The following is a 17799-nucleotide window of genomic DNA, read 5'->3' as shown; positions in this document are numbered from 1 at the left end:
TTAAATGACTCAATTGATTCAGTTAATCTCCTCTTCCTCTTTTCACATCTTCAGCCATGTTTACACGACACTATCAGAACTACTACTGGCTTAGCTTGATTGTTTTCTGAATTGAAAAAGTGAATGAAAAAGTGAAAAGATACAGTGCCTTGCGAAATTATTCATACCCCTTCATTTTTTTCACATTTTGTTATGTTGCTGCCTTATATTAAACTACTTAAAGTTACTTTTTTTCCCACCTAAATCTACACTTCCTACTCCAAAAAAATTGTTTTTTAAAACATGAAAACATCCTGTTGCATAAGTATTCATACCCTTTTCTGGGACACTCGAAATTTAGCTCAGGAGCATTCATATTGCTTCTAGATGTTACTACACTTCGAGTGGAGTTAAACTGTGGCAAATTCATTTGAATGAGTATGATTTAGAAAGGCACACACCTCTCAGAAAAGGTCTAACAGCTGAAAATGCATATCAGAGCAAAAACCAAGTCCTGAGGTGAAGATAACTGCCTGTAGAGCTCAGTGACAGACTTGCATTAAGGCAATGATCTAGGGAAGAGTTCAGAAAAAAATCTGCTGCATTGAAGGTTCACAGAAGCATTATCCATAATGGAGGACAACTGGAACTAGGACTCTAGAAAATGTCTGCCAGCCCCCATCCAAGCTGACAGAGCTTGAGAGGTGAAAAGGTGAGGCAAAGAATGGCAGATAATTACCAAACGCAGATGTGCAAAGCTTGTCACATCATACCCAAAAAGACTTGAGGCTGTAAAGGTGCTTTAACTATGTACTGAGTTAAGGGTATGAATACTTATGCAATGTACTTATTTCAGTGTTTTATTTTTAATAAATTTGTAAAATTTGCAAATCTGGTTTTTGCTTTGTCATTATTATGGTGTATGGAGTGTAAATTGATGTGGGGAAAAACTAATTTAAAGCAGTTTAACATAATGCTGCAACAAAACAAAATGTGGCAAAATGAAGGGGTATGAATACTTTTGCAAGGCACTGTATGTGCTTATTGACAAAATTAAACACTTATTTCACAGATACATTGTCTTTTAATAATTCAAGCACTTTTCCAGTACCTCTTCAGGAATATCACCGTTTTCCAGGCCTTAATTTTTAAAAAGTCAAATATAGTACTTCAAGCACTTTAATTCAAGTACCTTGTATGAACCCTGTGAAGTGCAGGATGATGTCATCAAAATCGTTCATCCATTTTAGCAGATGTTAGAGACTGTAAGTTTTAAATGCTTATATCTTGAAAGTGCCAATTTTGTCATTGTTTTGCACAATAATAGCTCAAAGATAACCTCACGACTAACATATTCATACTAGATGTCAAAGTAAGTGTGATACCACCAGTTTGTTATGTGTTATTTCTCTATTCTTTCTCTTTAATTAAGTTTCCTGGGAGTTAGTATAGGCTTGTCTGTCATTTGGTGTCTAATCTGCAATTAGTGGTTTTAAATAGAGATATCCTGATAGTTAAACCAAAAGCCTAAAAGAATTACTAGGACACAAAATTTGAAATGACCAGCATCTGCTAAACAACAACATGCCAAAATCCTTTTTTTTTTGCTTCTGTTTATCAGCCGTCTCCATTTCTCTGCATGCTATTATTCCTCCTCACCTCCAGAAGTTGGCGCTTTCCGGAGGCCTTCATGTGGATGGTGGCCATACGCTCTCCTAGCACAGTGAGGGTTGACTGCAGGGCCAGCTGGTCTCCGGCATCTGCCTCCAAACAGTCCTCATCCAACTGTAGCTCTTGGGAGAAGCAGGCCTGGAGTGCACTGATCTCATCCTGGAGCATGAGGATCTCATCCATCAGAGCCTGAAGAACAATAACCAATCAGGAAATTGCTTTAATTCAACTCTGGTTTGCTCTAGTACAAATACATTAAAGGCTAGATGCCACGGAAAGGAAGATACTTCTAGATAAGAGATTAGTTTTAGACACAGAATTTGGTAATCTAGAGGGTAACCCTGTCCTCTGGCTCGTATCGCTAATCCAGCTGTAGTCTTGAGTTTTTGTGATCTAGCTTTAGTGCGGTCATTTTGCTTAATCGGATCCTCTGTCTCTCTCACCTGGTGGGCAGCCATCTGGCTCTCAGGACTCTTGCTTGGCTCCAAGCCTTCATTTAGTGCGGTCTCAATGGACTCCATCTTTGTGGAGACCGATTGCAGGGTCTCCTGATAGTGCTGCTGCCTCTCCAGAGCTTCATACAGGCTCTTCTGCTTCTCACTGATCTGTAAAGAAATATATGTTAAACAACATAAAAAGTGATTTGGATTTTGTAAAGTGAGAAGAACCTGCAGATATTTACCACATTCTTCAAAGTCTCCCATGAGCGCTGTAGGTCGTCCAGGTTAGCTGAGGCCGCTGACTCCATGGAGGGGTCATACAGCTCTTGTAGTGGAGCTCTGCTTAAAGGAGCTCGCCCTGAACACTATGAAAGATGGCACATCATGAGAGTGTGTGCATGCACGCATAAATAATAAACTAAATTGTGCTGGTCCTCTTAAAATACAACAAAACAGTAGTGATACTTCTGTGGGTTTCAGATGTTGCACTACTCAGTAACATGATTACACCAAATGGCCAACCATGTGTTTGCCAGATGCTTAAACACAAAGAATCTGTGCTAACCAAAACATCTTTGTCACTCCCTTGGGCCATGTTCAAATCTGTGTCAACTTCAGCTCATTATGTGTACATGAACATTATGAAAGAAAAAGTCACGTCAGAATGAAATCAGAAATAATTTTCTATTGCTCAGGCCCGAGTAATTGGAATTAACAGATTTTTTTTAATACACGTCACTTAGAAGTGTCTCCAAAAGGTCAAACAACATTAATTACACTATTATTCAGAAGTTTGAGGTCAGTAAGATTTTTTCCAATTTCAAATAAATGCTGTGTTACTTCACAGGATTAGTTCAGTTCCATAACACAGCCAAATCGGCCAAGGCGACCTATTTCTCCAATTTAATTTTAGACAATCATTCTAGACCTAAGATCTTGTTTTCCGTCATAAATTCTGTTGTTAACCCCCCGGTAAATACTGTGTTAGTTGCCTCTGTCGCTCTATGTGAAAGCTTCTCGAGGTTTTTTAAGGATAAAGTAAGTAAACCCGGACTGGTAGTTCAAAGTTCCTCTACCGAGCTGTCTGTTCCCCCGTTGTTGTCTGCATCTTGGAATGTTTTTGAACCAGTTTCTCTTCAGTCACTCAAAGATACTATTGCTAAACTGAAACCATCCTCCTCTCCATATGATGTTATACATCCTAGATTTTTAAAACAAATTGTTGATTCAGTCGGACCGGGCCTAGTGTCCTTTTTTAATAAGTGTCTCTCAACAGGTGTGGTTCCCGCTTATTTGAAAGTGGCTACTGTCACACCTCACCTCAAGAAGCCTTCACTCGACCTGTCTGTTTTAAAAAATTATCGTCCTATCTCTGTTCTACCATTTGTTTCAAAGGTCTTGGAAAAGATTGTGTTTTTCCAACTTCAGTCTTTTCTTGCTTTAAATAGCTTATTTGAGCTCTTTCAATCTGGCTTTAAGGCTGCTCACAGTACCGAATCAGCCCTTTTAAGAGTGTTAAATGACATATTTTTAGCCACTGATACAGGGGACTCCGTGGTCCTTGTTCTCTTAGATTTATCAGCTGCTTTTGACACTATCAACCACTCCATATTAATTAACAGGCTTGAATCTTTGATTGGTCTCTCTGGCACAGTTTTAAAGTGGTTTCAGTCATTTCTGTCGGATAGGAAATATGTGGTGAGGCTAGGAGAATTCTTCTCTTCCACGTCCTCATTCCCCTGTGGTCTTCCTCAAGGTTCGGTCTTAGCTCCCACTTTATTTTCACTGTACATGCTACCTCTAGGCTCCATTTTTAGGAAACACGGGATGTCATTTCACTTTTATGCTGACGACACTCAAATCTATCTACCCTTTAAGAAAAATGATCCTTTGGCCTTGAATGCTCTGTTGTCTTGCCTAGATGAAGTTAAATCTTGGTTATTTCATAATTTCCTGTCTCTAAACGAAGAAAAAACTGAGGTGATAGTTTTCGGCCCATCAGATAATATGAAGGCCTCTGATTTTGACCTAGGTCCTTTATCTACTTTTAGGTCCTCACAGGTACGGAATTTGGGTGTCTTGCTGGATGACTCTCTAAAATTTGACAAACAAATTTCCACCGTGATTGGATCCAGTTTTTATCAGCTTCGCACACTTTCAAAAATTAAACATTTTCTCACCGATAAGACACTGGAGATGGCTATTCACGCTTTTATTACGTCGCGTCTGGACTATTGTAACTCTTTGTATTGTGGCATCTCTAAATCGCAAATTGCCCGTCTTCAATTGGTCCAGAACGCAGCTGCTAAGTTTCTTTTAAAAAAGAAAAAATGGGATCATGTCACTCCGCTTTTGAAGGACCTTCACTGGCTGCCTGTCCAATTCAGAATACACTTCAAAATTTTATTATTTGTTTTTAAATCGTTGCATCACCAAGCACCCACTTACCTATCCGAACTGCTCCATCAGTATTCCCCTTTGAGAAGTCTGAGATCCTGCGGCCAGAATCTCCTTTTAATTCCACACTCTAGACTAAAGCGCAGAGGTGACCGGGCCTTTTCAGTAATTGGGCCTCGTCTTTGGAATGACTTGCCAATTGAGATCAGAACGGCTCCTAATCTGACTATTTTTAAATCACTTTTAAAAACTCATTTGTTTTCAATGGCCTATTAGGTCTTTTTTGTTTACTCCTTTTCTTAATTATGTGTCTTGTTTCCTTTAAATTTTTATTGTGGATGTTTCTAAGTGTAAAGCACTTTGGTCAGTCTTGTGGCTGTTGGAAATGTGCTATATAAATAAAGTAAACTTGAAACTTGAAACTATAACACAAAAATTTGCAGATAATATACTCACCCCCTTGTCATCTAAGATGTTCATGTCTCTATTTCTTCAGTCGTAAAGAAATAGTTTTTTGAGGCAAACATTTCAGGATTTTTGTCCATATAGTGGACTTCAATGGTGTCAGCGAGTTAAATGCAGCTTCAAAGAATTCTTAATGATCCCAGTCAAGAAAGAAGGGTCTTATCCAGCATAAAGATCGATTATTTTCTAAAAAAAAAAAAAATACAATTTCTATACTTTTTAACCTCAAATGCTCGTCTTGTCTAGCTCTGGGAGAACCGGAATACACAGAGTTGACGCAGAGCTAGACAAGATGAGCGTTTGAGGTTAAAAAGTATAGAAATTGTAATAAAATGTTTTTAGAAATTAACCGATCATTTCACTAGATAAGACCCTTCTTTCTCGGCTGGGATCGTTTTGAGCCCTATAAAGCTGCATTTAAACTGCATTTTTGAAGTTCAAACTCGCGGACAGCATAGAATTCCACTATATGGAGAACATTACTGAATTTTTTTCCTCAAAAAACTAATTTCTTTACGACTGAAGAACGAAAGACATGAACATCTTGGATATTCGTGGCCATTAGGATAAATTAAATCTGAAATGTGCTATCTCAGTGCGACTAGTGAAACAAAGTGAAAAAAGGAAAAAATAGTAACTACTAAATGCTTCTATCTACCATTGGTTGGACAAACAGATACTGTCGTCCTTCCCTAAGTTCATTTCTTAAATCAGTGCTGCTGTATCGGCTGGCTGAAAAGCGCAAACAAACAGAGAAATCTTCTGAAAGCATTGAGGAGTCACAGTGTTTACACTTTTCCAGGAAATCAACCAACATATGTCTTAGATTTGTATCTGCATGTTAAGATGAGATGTAAGTTAAAAGGATAGTTCACCCAAAAAAGTAAATTCTGTTATTAATTACTCATCCTCATATCTTTCCAAACCCATAAGACCTTTGTTGACCTTCAAAACACAAATTAAGATATTTTTTATGAATCCGAGAACTTTCTGACCCTGTTGCCTTCTATGCAGGGTCAGAAAGCTCTTGGATTTCAAATATCTTAATTTGTGTTCTGAAGATGATGGACATTTCTTACATGAGGGTAATGACATTTTCATTTTTGGGTGAACTATCCCTTTAAGATTTAAAAAATAAAAAAATAAACACAACACCTCTACATTTCCAGAAAGAGAAAAAAGGTGGGGGGGAAAAAATCTAAATTTTCAGATATTTCCAGGATTTTCATGATCGTGGGAGCCCTCAATCTAACATTTGTAACCAAATCAAGAACAGAGCAGTGGCTACAGTACTGTATGAAAGTGATTGGTTGAGTTTAAATTGAGTTGAATTAGGTTAGTGGCTGATCAGGGATAAGTTGATTAAATGTAATAAGGTTGGCAGGTGCTAGCAAGGTGTGGGTTAGAGCCACGGGGTACCTGAGAGGTGTCAGCGTGAGGCCCGGGTGAGGGCGATCTGCAGGTGGGGGGAGAGGAGACCTCGCTGTTGGTGCCCTCCTCACCAGACTCCTCTGTGACCGGGGAGAGGAGAGTATGACAACGGCCTGCCGTCATCTGACCATTAAAGAGCAAAAGAGGCAGAGGAAGAAAGAGAAAGAAAGAACAGTGAAACAGGAGTAAAGCACCAAAAGAAGAAAAAACCCAGAGGAAGAATACTGGCTTAAGAAAGTACACTACCGTTCAAGTTTGGGGCTGGTTATAATTTGTCAAAATTCAAAGCCGCAATTCATACAGTAAAAACAGCAATATGTGATCCTTTATAGCCAAAAGCCAACAATACATTGTATGGGTCAAATAACTGATTTTTTTTTATGTCAAAAATCTTTAGTATATTAAATAAAGATCACGTTCCAAAGATATTTAGTAGACTTCCAACCGTAAATATATCAAAACTTAATTTTTGTTTAGTAATATGCATTGCTAAGATGATGTATAAATCATCATTTTAAAAAACTGACCCTTATGACTGGTTTTGTGGTCCAGGGTCACATATTGTGAAATATTATTGCAATTTAAAATGTAATTTCTCCTGATGACAAAGCTGAATTTTCAGGAGCAAAAACTGTTCAGTGTCACATGATCCTTTAAAAACTGTTAAAATATGATGATTTGTGCTTAAGAAACACTATTATTATTAAAGTAAAAAAAAAACAATTGTGTGCTTAAAGAAGTTCACATCCAGAACAAAAATTTACAGATAATTTATTCCAAGATGTCATCCAAGATTTTCAGGGGACTTCTATGGTGCCCCTGAGTTTGAATTTCCAAAAAGCAGTTTAAATGCAGTTCAAAGGGCTCTAAATAATCTCAGCCGAGTAAGAAGGGTCTTATCAAGTGAAATGTTATTTTCTAAAATATTTGTACAATTTATATACTTTTTAACCTCGTCTTGTCTAGCTCTGCATCAACCCTGTGTATTCCGGTTTAAGACAGTTAGGGTCAAAAAACTCCCATCTCATTTTCTCCTCCAACTTTAAAATCATCCTACATTGCTGCAGAAGTACTGACACACTGTTTACTAAGTGAATGTGCAAAGAAGATCAAACGCTCTTTACGAAAAAAAAGTAAAACAGCGATATAGGATGATTTTGAAGGTGGAGAAGAAAATGAGATGGGAGTTTTTTCGACCTACCCTAACTGTCATGAACCAAAATACACAGAATTGAAGCAGAGCTAGACGAGACAAGCATTTGAGGTTAAAAAGTATATAAATTGTCAATCTTTTTAGAAAATAACAGATCGTTTCGCTAGATAAGATCCTTCTTCCTCGGCTGGGATCCTTTAGAGCCCTTTGAAGCTGCATTTAAACTGCATTTTTGGAAGTTACCATAGAAGTCCATTATATGGAGAGAAATCCTGAAATGTTTTCCTCAAAAAACATAATTTCTTTACGACTGAAGAAAGAAACACATGAGCATCTTGGATGACAAGGGGGTGAGTACATTATCGGTATATTTTTGTTCTGGAAGTGAACTACTCCTTTAATACTTTTGTAGAAACCATGACACATTTTTCAGAATTCTTTGATGAATATAAAGTTCAAAAGAACAGCATTCATTAAATGTCTTAACTGTCACTTTTGATTAACTGAACGCATCCTTACTGAATAAAGGATGTAATTTTTCTTTAAACCCCAAACTTGTAGTAGCGTACATTTCCATTAGTTTCTGACAGGATGTCCTGATTCAAGCAGAAAAGCTGAATAAGACCCTGCAAAGCAGCACCACCGAATTACAGACAGACCACATTTGTTATGAGTAGCCATGACTAAGCCCTTCATAGACCTCTCGTCATGATAAAGGAATGAACCGGGTCAGGAAATAGAGCAGATATGCACAGGCTCACTGTAAAAATACAATAAGACAGCATACAATAATGAACTGTGCTTGCCTGCATAAATTAAAGTAATCTGAACCATCGCAGCGCTCCACCATTAGGCTAAATTTAGATCCAGATACAATGACTGCTGAACTACTGCAAAGCTACACCCCTTTCTCTGCAAGTCAGTAAGGACTGAGCGACACAGCTGGAGCTGAACTGTTGGTGGATAATGTGGAACGTAGGGAAACCGTACGGCCCAACTAAAGACAAACTAATCTTGACAAAGTCAAGGCCAACTAACACCCTCATCCTGTTTCCTCTTTCGGCAACAAACAACAGCAGGGATACACAATGTAGAGGCACATACAACCCTGTAGGAGAAATAAGAGACCCATGGGATGCTCGTCCACAGTGAAAATAAAAAGAGCACCCAGCGCACCCCGCCCAGCCCTAACATGTGTAAGTGTAAATCACTCACCATGACAACAGAGGGGTGTGCTGGAGGGTGTTTGGGCATCTCTTCCTCCTCATCATCCAGCTCCTCTAAGCCATCGGAGAGTCCATCGACCTCGCTGACTGTCAGAAGCATGGTAGCATGTTTGGCTTTCACAGTCAACATCTTACACTTGGAGTTCAAGGCCGAGATCTGCTCCTGGTATCCTTTTATCTTCAGGGCCAGTTCCTGTCACAATGACACATTACATTATTATTCCACCGTGGTTGGTTGAAGTCAAAATACATGCGTCCTGGAATAAGTCCCATAGATGAGAAGTGAAACGGGGGTTAATGCAGAGAGCGGCACCGGCGAGCTGAGCTGAGCTGAGAAATTCCCCCTCTCTGTCTGTTTGCAGTAGAAAAAAACAGCACAGGCGAGCAATCGCTCAGTCAGTGGCATTTTGAGCTTGTAGCCAATCAGAGCGCTGTGGGAGAAGACCCGACAAGCCAAGCCTTCGGGTAACGGCGAACGTGATTGGCACAGAGCTCGGCCAACGGGAGAGAGTGGGAGGGGAGTAGAGCAAGGAAGAAAACTCCCTCCCCCAAACCGGCCAACTCACACTCATACACACACAAAGACCTCGGGAACAGGAAATGAGCTCAGTGAGAGGGGCTACCCCCCCCCTCCTGTTTATTTCTTTTCCTTCCTTCCCTTCACTTCCTCTCTTTCCACCAATCCCGAGGCTGTTTTCCTGACAAACAAAGGAACTGGGCGCAAGCGTGAGACTGAGAGGGGAGGAAGGGGGCTCACATTACAGATTTCATATGGCCCGTGGCGACCTCCTCCTGGCCGTTACTCTTTCTAACTGTCATTCTTTCGCAAACACACACAGACAGGCCAGTCTCTGGTAATGAGGTCATGTGGGAGAAAGCTGCAGCTGCAGCATTGAGCTCTTCAGAGGAAAATAACCCTGGGTGATAAAGCCACAGCTGCCACCTCAACTGAAGTAATATGCAGTAATAAAACACAAGGACGTGAGATGCAGTATAGGTTTATTTTTATTTGGTGTTTTATTTGGCCCTTGATTTTAGGGCTGCTTATTTTAAACTAAATAAAAATATTACTATTGTAATACTTCACTGTAAAAAAGTAGTAATTTTATTTTACAGAACAACTGTAAATTGTAATGTTAACATTTATGGCTGTTATGGCAGTAAACCATGTTGATGAATCGTGCAGGCTTACTCAACTTCATGTGTGTGAATGTAAAGAAACAGGGCAAAAGGGCGTGAGAGAAAGAAAGAATTTGATGTTACTCAGGACAAAACAGACTGAGGTCAAAGATCAAAAAACTACCTTTACACCCATTGAGAACAAGTTAGGAATTTATGGCTTGACTCATTCCAGCTGAATGTGGGTCAACTAGCAAAGCAATATGGTGAGTGATAACTTAGACAACACGCCTGCAACGAACTGTGAGAGTGATGCACCAAGTAGGAATGATCATAACAGATAGCACTGCGTATTTAAAGAAACAGTGTTTAAAAAATATAAATATATTGGTGAACATATAAAAGCATGAAAGAAGGATGTCCTTCCTCACCTCATGATGTTGTATCTGTGTTTGAAGCTCCTGTATGTTTCCTGTGGCGACAGGGCGGTCCTGAATAACACGGTGTGCTTCTTCAATAAGTCTCTGTAGGTTCTTGACTTCCTGTTCGTATTGCTCATACTGCACCAAGGCCTCCTGGGGGAATTTGAAGAGAGATGCTAAATGAGCCATTAAAACCTCAAGTGCAAAGCCCAGATGAATCCGTGAATGGCTGTGCTATCTATGCAGATACACTGAAGAAGGTAGATTTTATATTTTTTTATTTATAATGTTAGTAGCTTAAAGGTTAGCTGTACCTTTAAGTCTTGTACAATGACCACTAGTGTAATTGCTTTTTTTCTCTCCATATCAGATCATAGCATAAATGTTTAAGAATATGTTGCAATCTGTGTGTAAATACCTGTAGTATATTGCACTGTTGAATGGTATTGTGTTGGAGTTGGCTGCTCTCTTGCTGCAGACTCTGTGCAGTGACACATAGCGGTAAAGCTGCAATCACATCCTCTGGCAGCCGGAGGGCACTCTGACACATCTGCATAGCCTGTACCTGCTGCTTGAGACCCTCCATTTCTGACAACAGGAGCTGAGCAACGAATATTCAATATTAGTTTGATGGTATCAGTGATAAAATCAGCATATGTTAGTTTCTTGTCAGTACAGAGAAAAACAGATTTACAAATTATTTTTTTAATTAATAATCAGTATTTCAATCCTGATGTTTGTCTTGAAAAACATTTAGACATTATTAAAACAATATACATTTAGCAAAACTATCTAAGAATAGACTTGTTTTTAAAAAATGCATCTTGAATTAAGTTGTTTTTAATGCAAAACCCATAAACTAATGTTTTACTCGTTATGTCTATGCTATAAACAAGAAAACAAACTTATACAAGGTATATTTTCTTAATAATAAAGACTTTTAAATATTTTTACAGTAAAATAAATATGTAAATAAATAAAAATAATTGGAAAAAATAATTAGGACAATTCCGTAACACTATTGTAAGGTGTCCTTATTACATGTACTTACTATTATAATAACAATTAATCATGTATAATTACAAGCAAGTAACCCTGAGCCAAACCCTAATCCTAACCATATAGTAAGTACATGTAGTTAATATTACTCAGCAGTGTTAGGGCTAACACAATACAGGTAATGCAAGTTACGTAATCAGATTACTTTTTTCAAATTTACAAGAAAATATCTGAGTGATTTTTTCAAATAAGTAACGGCAGTTACTTTGTTTTCTCATTTATTGACTGACAGCTCTCGTATCCCATGTTGACAGAAATCGGGAGTAAATGTGTGCGTTGTGTGCACAGTGTAAACATGATGTTTAATTTAGTTCTAAACTAACTGTGACTAGATTTACTCATCTCACTTGTACAAAAACTGATTCAGTATTCCTCAAAATGAATAAAAACTGTATAATGCAAATATGGCACAAACCTGCAATAATTAAATATTAACACAAATATCCTTGTATTTTATCATTATTTTATTCACCAGTGCCTTTGCTGCTGTCCTTTGATGACCAAAATCATCCATACTAATAAGCAAAAATGATTTTAAATAAGCATAACATTATAAGCATACTCTTGAATTTACACTTCCTTCAGCCTGAGGCATATTCATTTTACTTCTGGTGTGAAAGGGCTTTTATGTTTTCCAAAAATATAGCCCTGCCTAGATTCAAAAAGTAATGCAAAAGTAATGTAATGCATTACTTTCCATAAAAAAGTCACTAAGTAACGTAATTAGTTACTTTTGTATGTATCATACATTTGTATGATAGTATAATGATAAAGAGATAAATCAGAGGAAGGAAGAAATGCTTTAGTAGTATCGGCCTTGCCGATTATCGACGCAGATATTAAGCATTTATATGGTTATGGGTATCTGTCATTTTTAAAATCAATTTGCCGATAAAATAATATAAAAGCACTTAAAGAAAGTTCTTAATTTTGACATTCATTTTAATTTTGACACCAGACATATATATATATATCAGTTCAAAATATCGGTTATCGGTCTACTTGATCTGTAATAATCGGCATCAGCATCGGCCATGAAAACCACATATCGGTTGACCCCTAGTTAGCAGAAATGATAAAAAATGTTTAATGTACCTGTCTTTGAGCCAGCTGTTCTCTGAGACTGAGACGAGCCAGATCTGGGGAGGCCAGAGTCTCCTGGACTCTCTCTATGGACTGATGGAGGCTCTTCACATCATTCTCCAGTCTCCCCAAGTCCTAAACAGAGAAAGACATACAGTAAGATCATCATGTTCATCACACAGAGGCATTACAGAGACAAGTATCTGTATATTTTATTAAATATTCCTTTGAGTATTTATAGGAATTACATACTTTTATGGTGTGCAATTTCAAACAGCATCAAACTTGACTGTAAAAATAACCATTTTTTAAAAAGAATCAAAAGGAGATAAAGCAGAATGAAAAAAGGAGCCTATAAGAGTGGTGCTGTGCTACACAAGGGATTGATATATATCAGCATTTGACAGTGTGAAAGCACATGGTTAATTAACAGAAGCGCTAGCTCCCCCTTTTGGAGACAGCTATCATGAATTTGGCTTTGGCTATTGAAAAACCCATTTCAGTTAGACTGTATTTTAAATCATGTGGGGATTGTGTTATTTGCTATTTGAGCACCTGAAAAATATTTTTTCACAAGTTTTTTCAGTTGAATTCATATCTACAGTACAGACCAAAAGTTTGGACACACCTGAATGAGAAGGTGTGTCCAAACTTTTGGTCTGTACTATATATATATATATATATATATATATATATATATATATATATATAGATTACTATACATTATACAAAAATATTTGAATGCACAATTCTAGACAAAAATAATAAGTAAAATACATAATCTCTGTCATAACACACACAAAAACTGAAGAGTAAGTCATATTAGACTCATTTAAACATTTGCTGAAACTTTTACATTTTATAAATGAAAAGTTATAAATCTGCTCTCTAATAAAAAATTGAAGCACATAATTAATCCAATTTCTTCATGGCACGGCGCCAGTTATATAATGCCATGTATTAAGCCAGAGAATAAATGAGCACTATTTTTTTTTATTTTAGCACACATTTTACGTACATTACTGATTATATGGTTTAAGATAAAACTATAAAACATGTTAAGGTAAAGCAGTGTGCTGAGCATACAGCAATTTAATGAACAGACATCAATTACTTCTAGCAAAGAAGATACAGAATGATGAAGAATTACATTGCTAATCTAACTGGCCACTAGATGGCAATGTCTTTCTAAAGATAAAGTAGACTTTATGCTTGAACCAGACTGAGGCAGTGATAGTGCAGTTTTTTTTTTTCTTTTAATTTGCTGAGATGACATTAGAATAACTGAAAATGAGACACTGAACGTTCACCATAATTCTATTCGGCATGACATGTCACAGTAAATTTTTGACTAGAGCCAAAAAGACCATGTGCACATGCATAGCCCACTGTAATACTCTATTTTTTATCATTATAATACTGTATGTAGTGTGGCAAGTGTGTCATGCTGCTATCTATTACCTTGGCTGCATCCTGTAGCATCAGGAGTCTTGTTTTGGCTCTCTGCTGCAGCTCTTCAGCATGTCTGCTCAGTTCTGACACCTGCTGGTGGAGAGCATCTGTCTGGACCACCTCCCCCAGCAGTCCCACCCTTTCCACCAGACCCTCAAACTCTCCTTGAAGATCTTGCCACTCTTGCAATAAGGCCTGATTGAAATATATCACAAAATAACATTACATTATAACCACTACAGCTACTGAAAATTCTGAAAAATTGTGGTCTGATCTGGCTAAAGCAGATGTCACCACCTGATGAGTTCGGATTTGCTCTTGCATCTGAGAGGCTGGACTCCACATGATGTTGGCTGAGACCACAGTCTCTGCTTTTTCTGTCCAGTTGAGAGTTAACGTCAGCATTTCATTAAATTCTTCAAAGTTCTTTTCTGCCTAAAATAGGAAAAAGCCAATTTGTTGAAAGCATTTTATTGAAAAAAATGATCAGTCAACAAACAGAACTATTCCCCCAAATGCCGACCTTCTGAAGGCATGTGGTCCTCCCCGACGCCAGTCTGCTGGTCTGAGCATGAAGCTCAGTCAGTTTACTCAGGCTGGAGCCCAGCTGTTTGGCTAGGAGAGGATTTTGCTCACCAAACTCCTGCACTGCCACATCTAACTCAGACAGAGCACGACCACACTCCTCTAGTTCCTCAAATAGAGTCTGGATTCATAGAGAAAAAAAAAGTGAAAAAAATGTCAGAGAAAAATGTTTAAAGTTGTAATTATATGCAGTGATGAAAGTGTTGTAAGAAATTGATAGTTCAGCCAAAAATACAATTTCAATCTTTAAAGGGATAGTTCACCCAAAAGTATTTACCCTCCAGGCATCCTAGGTGTATAAGACTTCCTTCTTTCAGACGAATGCAATCAGATTTATTTAAAAAATTATCCTGACACTTCCAAGCTTTAGAACGGCATAGGCGGGTGTTTCTCTTCATCAGTCTAAAACAAGTCCAATAAAGTGCATCCATCCATAATAAAAAGTGGCCTCCTGTAGCAAACTAATGCATTTTTGTAAGAAAAAAAGATGCATATTCAAAACATAAGAATAACTTCAATCTAGCTTGCACCAACTGGTCGTCAGCATTGCGCATGCGCCACTTAGACGTGCCAAACGCAGACATCCCTTGAAGAAAGGTGAACAAAGCACCGGTCATGAATTAGAAGTTCACGAATTTGTAAAGAAAAATGTCAGAGGATTTCGATATAAACCAAGAGGAAACAAACATTTGTTTTCACAAGATTCACCGGCACGTGCAATGCAAACGTCCTACGTCACTCGCCCAAAGCTGCTTCCGTGTACAACTGTTAACGCAAGCTATATTAAAGTAATTCCAAAAACGCATTGATTCCCTACAGGGGGCCTTTATTCACCCCCTGGAGCCATATGAGCTACTTTTTATATGGATGTATGCACTTTATTGGACTTGTTTTGGACTGATGAAGAGAAACACCCACCCATTGGCATGATAGAGCTTGAAAATGCCTGGATAATTTTTAATATAACTCAGATTGCATTCATCTGAAAGAACGAAGTCATATACACCTAGGATGCCTGGAGGGTAAGTAAATAATGGCTAATTTTCATTTTTGGGAGAACTAACCCATTAATCACTCACCCTCATGTTGTTCCAAACCCGTAAAACCTTCGTTCAACTTCTGAATACAAAATAAGATATTTTTGATGAAATCTGAGAGCTTTCTGACCCTGCATAGACATCAAGGTAACTACCATGTTCAAGGCCCAGAAACGCATGTATTGTGGTACTTTTGTTAATGCATGGCAAAGTATGACGTGGAAGCAGTGATGGGGACTCGAGTTTGAGACTCGGACTCGAGTGCGACTTAAGTCGCACACAGTGATTTCAGACTCGACTTGAGACTCGTCCTCGAAAGACTTCAGACTCGACTCGGACCCGAGCTGCGGGACTCGTGAACAATGTTTATTTTTAGGAAACAACTGATGAGCTCGCTGTTATTCCCCTCCCTCCGTTACCTATAACCTGCCCATGTAACACGTGACGTACGTATCTGCTGCGTGCGGGCGCTGCCACACATGAGAGGACAACGAACAAACATGTAGACTGCTGTGCCATTCATCGTTAGCTTTGGATTTAAAAACTTCAAACAAGACGGCCCAAACAGAAGAAGTGCTCAATGCAAAATATGTGATATGAGGATAAAAGATTCAGGCTCAACCACATCTAATTTTATCAGGCATCTGAAAACGCATCCTGATAGGTCAGTAACGTTAAACATGTTTAGCTCAGCAGGGCTCGAAATTGCTGCGAGAAATTGTTGTGGTGCGACTTGGTTTCAAAACTTTCGCTAGCCTAACTACTGCACAGACTGCTGTGAGATGATACAGTGACAGTTTCACCATTTTTTTTCCAACATTACATAACTATTTATACTTAATCTTTACATTATTACCTTAAATGCAGATTTGAGATTTTAGCCGTCTGACACGCCACTGACATGCTCCGCTGAACTAGCAACCGGCCAAAAACGAAACCAAAAGTAAAACGCGCACACACATTCAAAATCAATTTTAATATCCCACGTTTCGAGAGTGACTCCCCAATGTGCGCAAATTAGGCTACATAAAATATCTAGGCTGTTATTAGTATGTGAGCTTATAATAAGTGGTGTAGTTGTCTATAGCTCTGTACCTTTCTTGAAAAATTCAGTCTCTATTTGCATTTTGAATATTAAAAGAGTTGCCTACTTTAATTATGGCTGCATTTGTCAAAACAACTGAGAAAGAACTGTGTCATTTATTTTTTTGTCATTTATACTGTAGATTGTTTAAAAATGCAGTGGCTGCCTCTAATTTAAATGGCTATACCTATAATAGAGAAAATAAACATCTTGTTCGTGTACTCATGTTTTCATTCATTCTTGTCCCTTGCTTAAGGCTTAAAAAATGTATAAAAAAGGCTTTCAGAATCAGCCCATTTGCTTGTAAAACATCGGCAATCAGACCCGGCTATGAAGAATCAAGATTGGCGCATTACTAAAAAGAAATTGGGTGCTCCAAAAATTTTTTGGGTGCTCCTAACTTTTTGAAGTTGGGAGCACCAGTGCTACACATATTATAACCAGAGACTTAATATAATAAAGAGATTTGAGACTTGACTTGAACTCTAGCTCAGAGACTTGAGACTTGACTTGGACTCTAGCTCAGAGACTTGAGACTTGACTTGGACTCTAGCTCAGAGACTTGAGACTTGACTTGGACTCTAGCTCAGAGACTTGAGACTTGACTTGGACTCTAGCTCAGAGACTTGAGACTTGACTTGGACTCTAGCTCAGAGACTTGAGACTTGACTTGGACTCTAGCTCAGAGACTTGAGACTTGACTTGGACTCTAGCTCAGAGACTTGAGACTTGACTTGAACTCTAGCTCAGAGACTTGAGACTTGACTTGGACTCTAGCTCAGAGACTTGAGACTTGACTTGGACTCTAGCTCAGAGACTTGAGACTTGACTTGGACTCTAGCTCAGAGACTTGAGACTTGACTTGGACTCTAGCTCAGAGACTTGAGACTTGACTTGGACTCTAGCTCAGAGACTTGTGAGCATCTCTGCGTGGAAGAGAAGAAATTGTTGAATAAAGCCATTCTTTTTGTATTATTTGTGGACAAAAAGCATTCTCAAAGCTTCACAACATCACTGTTGAACCACTTATGTCACATTGACTATTTTAATGTCCTTACTACCTTCCTGGACCTTGAACATGTTAGTTGCGTTGCTGTCTATGCAGGGTCAGAAAGCTCTCGGACAAATTTCTTAATTTGTGTTCCGAAGCTGAACAAAGGTCTTGTGGGTTTGGAACTACATGAGGGTGAGTAATT

The 17799-nt window shown here is 38.3% G+C and overlaps 1 protein-coding gene across 1 annotated transcript in view; it reads right to left on the bottom strand.

Annotated features, from left to right (window-relative positions):
• The window catches only part of syne1a (spectrin repeat containing, nuclear envelope 1a), a 187692-nt gene that overhangs the window by 49117 nt on the left and 120776 nt on the right, over positions 1-17799 (bottom strand). The window contains exons 84-94 of the mRNA XM_073852751.1: positions 14421-14603; positions 14195-14332; positions 13907-14092; positions 12458-12580; positions 10722-10904; positions 10313-10456; positions 8752-8955; positions 6372-6506; positions 2333-2455; positions 2094-2255; positions 1639-1839 (exon numbers count right to left, since the gene is read on the bottom strand). Of these exons, the coding sequence (XP_073708852.1) occupies positions 1639-1839; positions 2094-2255; positions 2333-2455; positions 6372-6506; positions 8752-8955; positions 10313-10456; positions 10722-10904; positions 12458-12580; positions 13907-14092; positions 14195-14332; positions 14421-14603 (1782 nt within the window). The remainder of the gene's footprint in view (positions 1-1638; positions 1840-2093; positions 2256-2332; positions 2456-6371; positions 6507-8751; positions 8956-10312; positions 10457-10721; positions 10905-12457; positions 12581-13906; positions 14093-14194; positions 14333-14420; positions 14604-17799) is intronic.

Source organism: Garra rufa, chromosome 13, assembly GCF_049309525.1.
Source record: "Garra rufa chromosome 13, GarRuf1.0, whole genome shotgun sequence".
In the NCBI taxonomy this organism is placed as follows: domain Eukaryota; kingdom Metazoa; phylum Chordata; class Actinopteri; order Cypriniformes; family Cyprinidae; genus Garra; species Garra rufa.
This window is presented reverse-complemented; position numbering and strand designations above follow the sequence as displayed.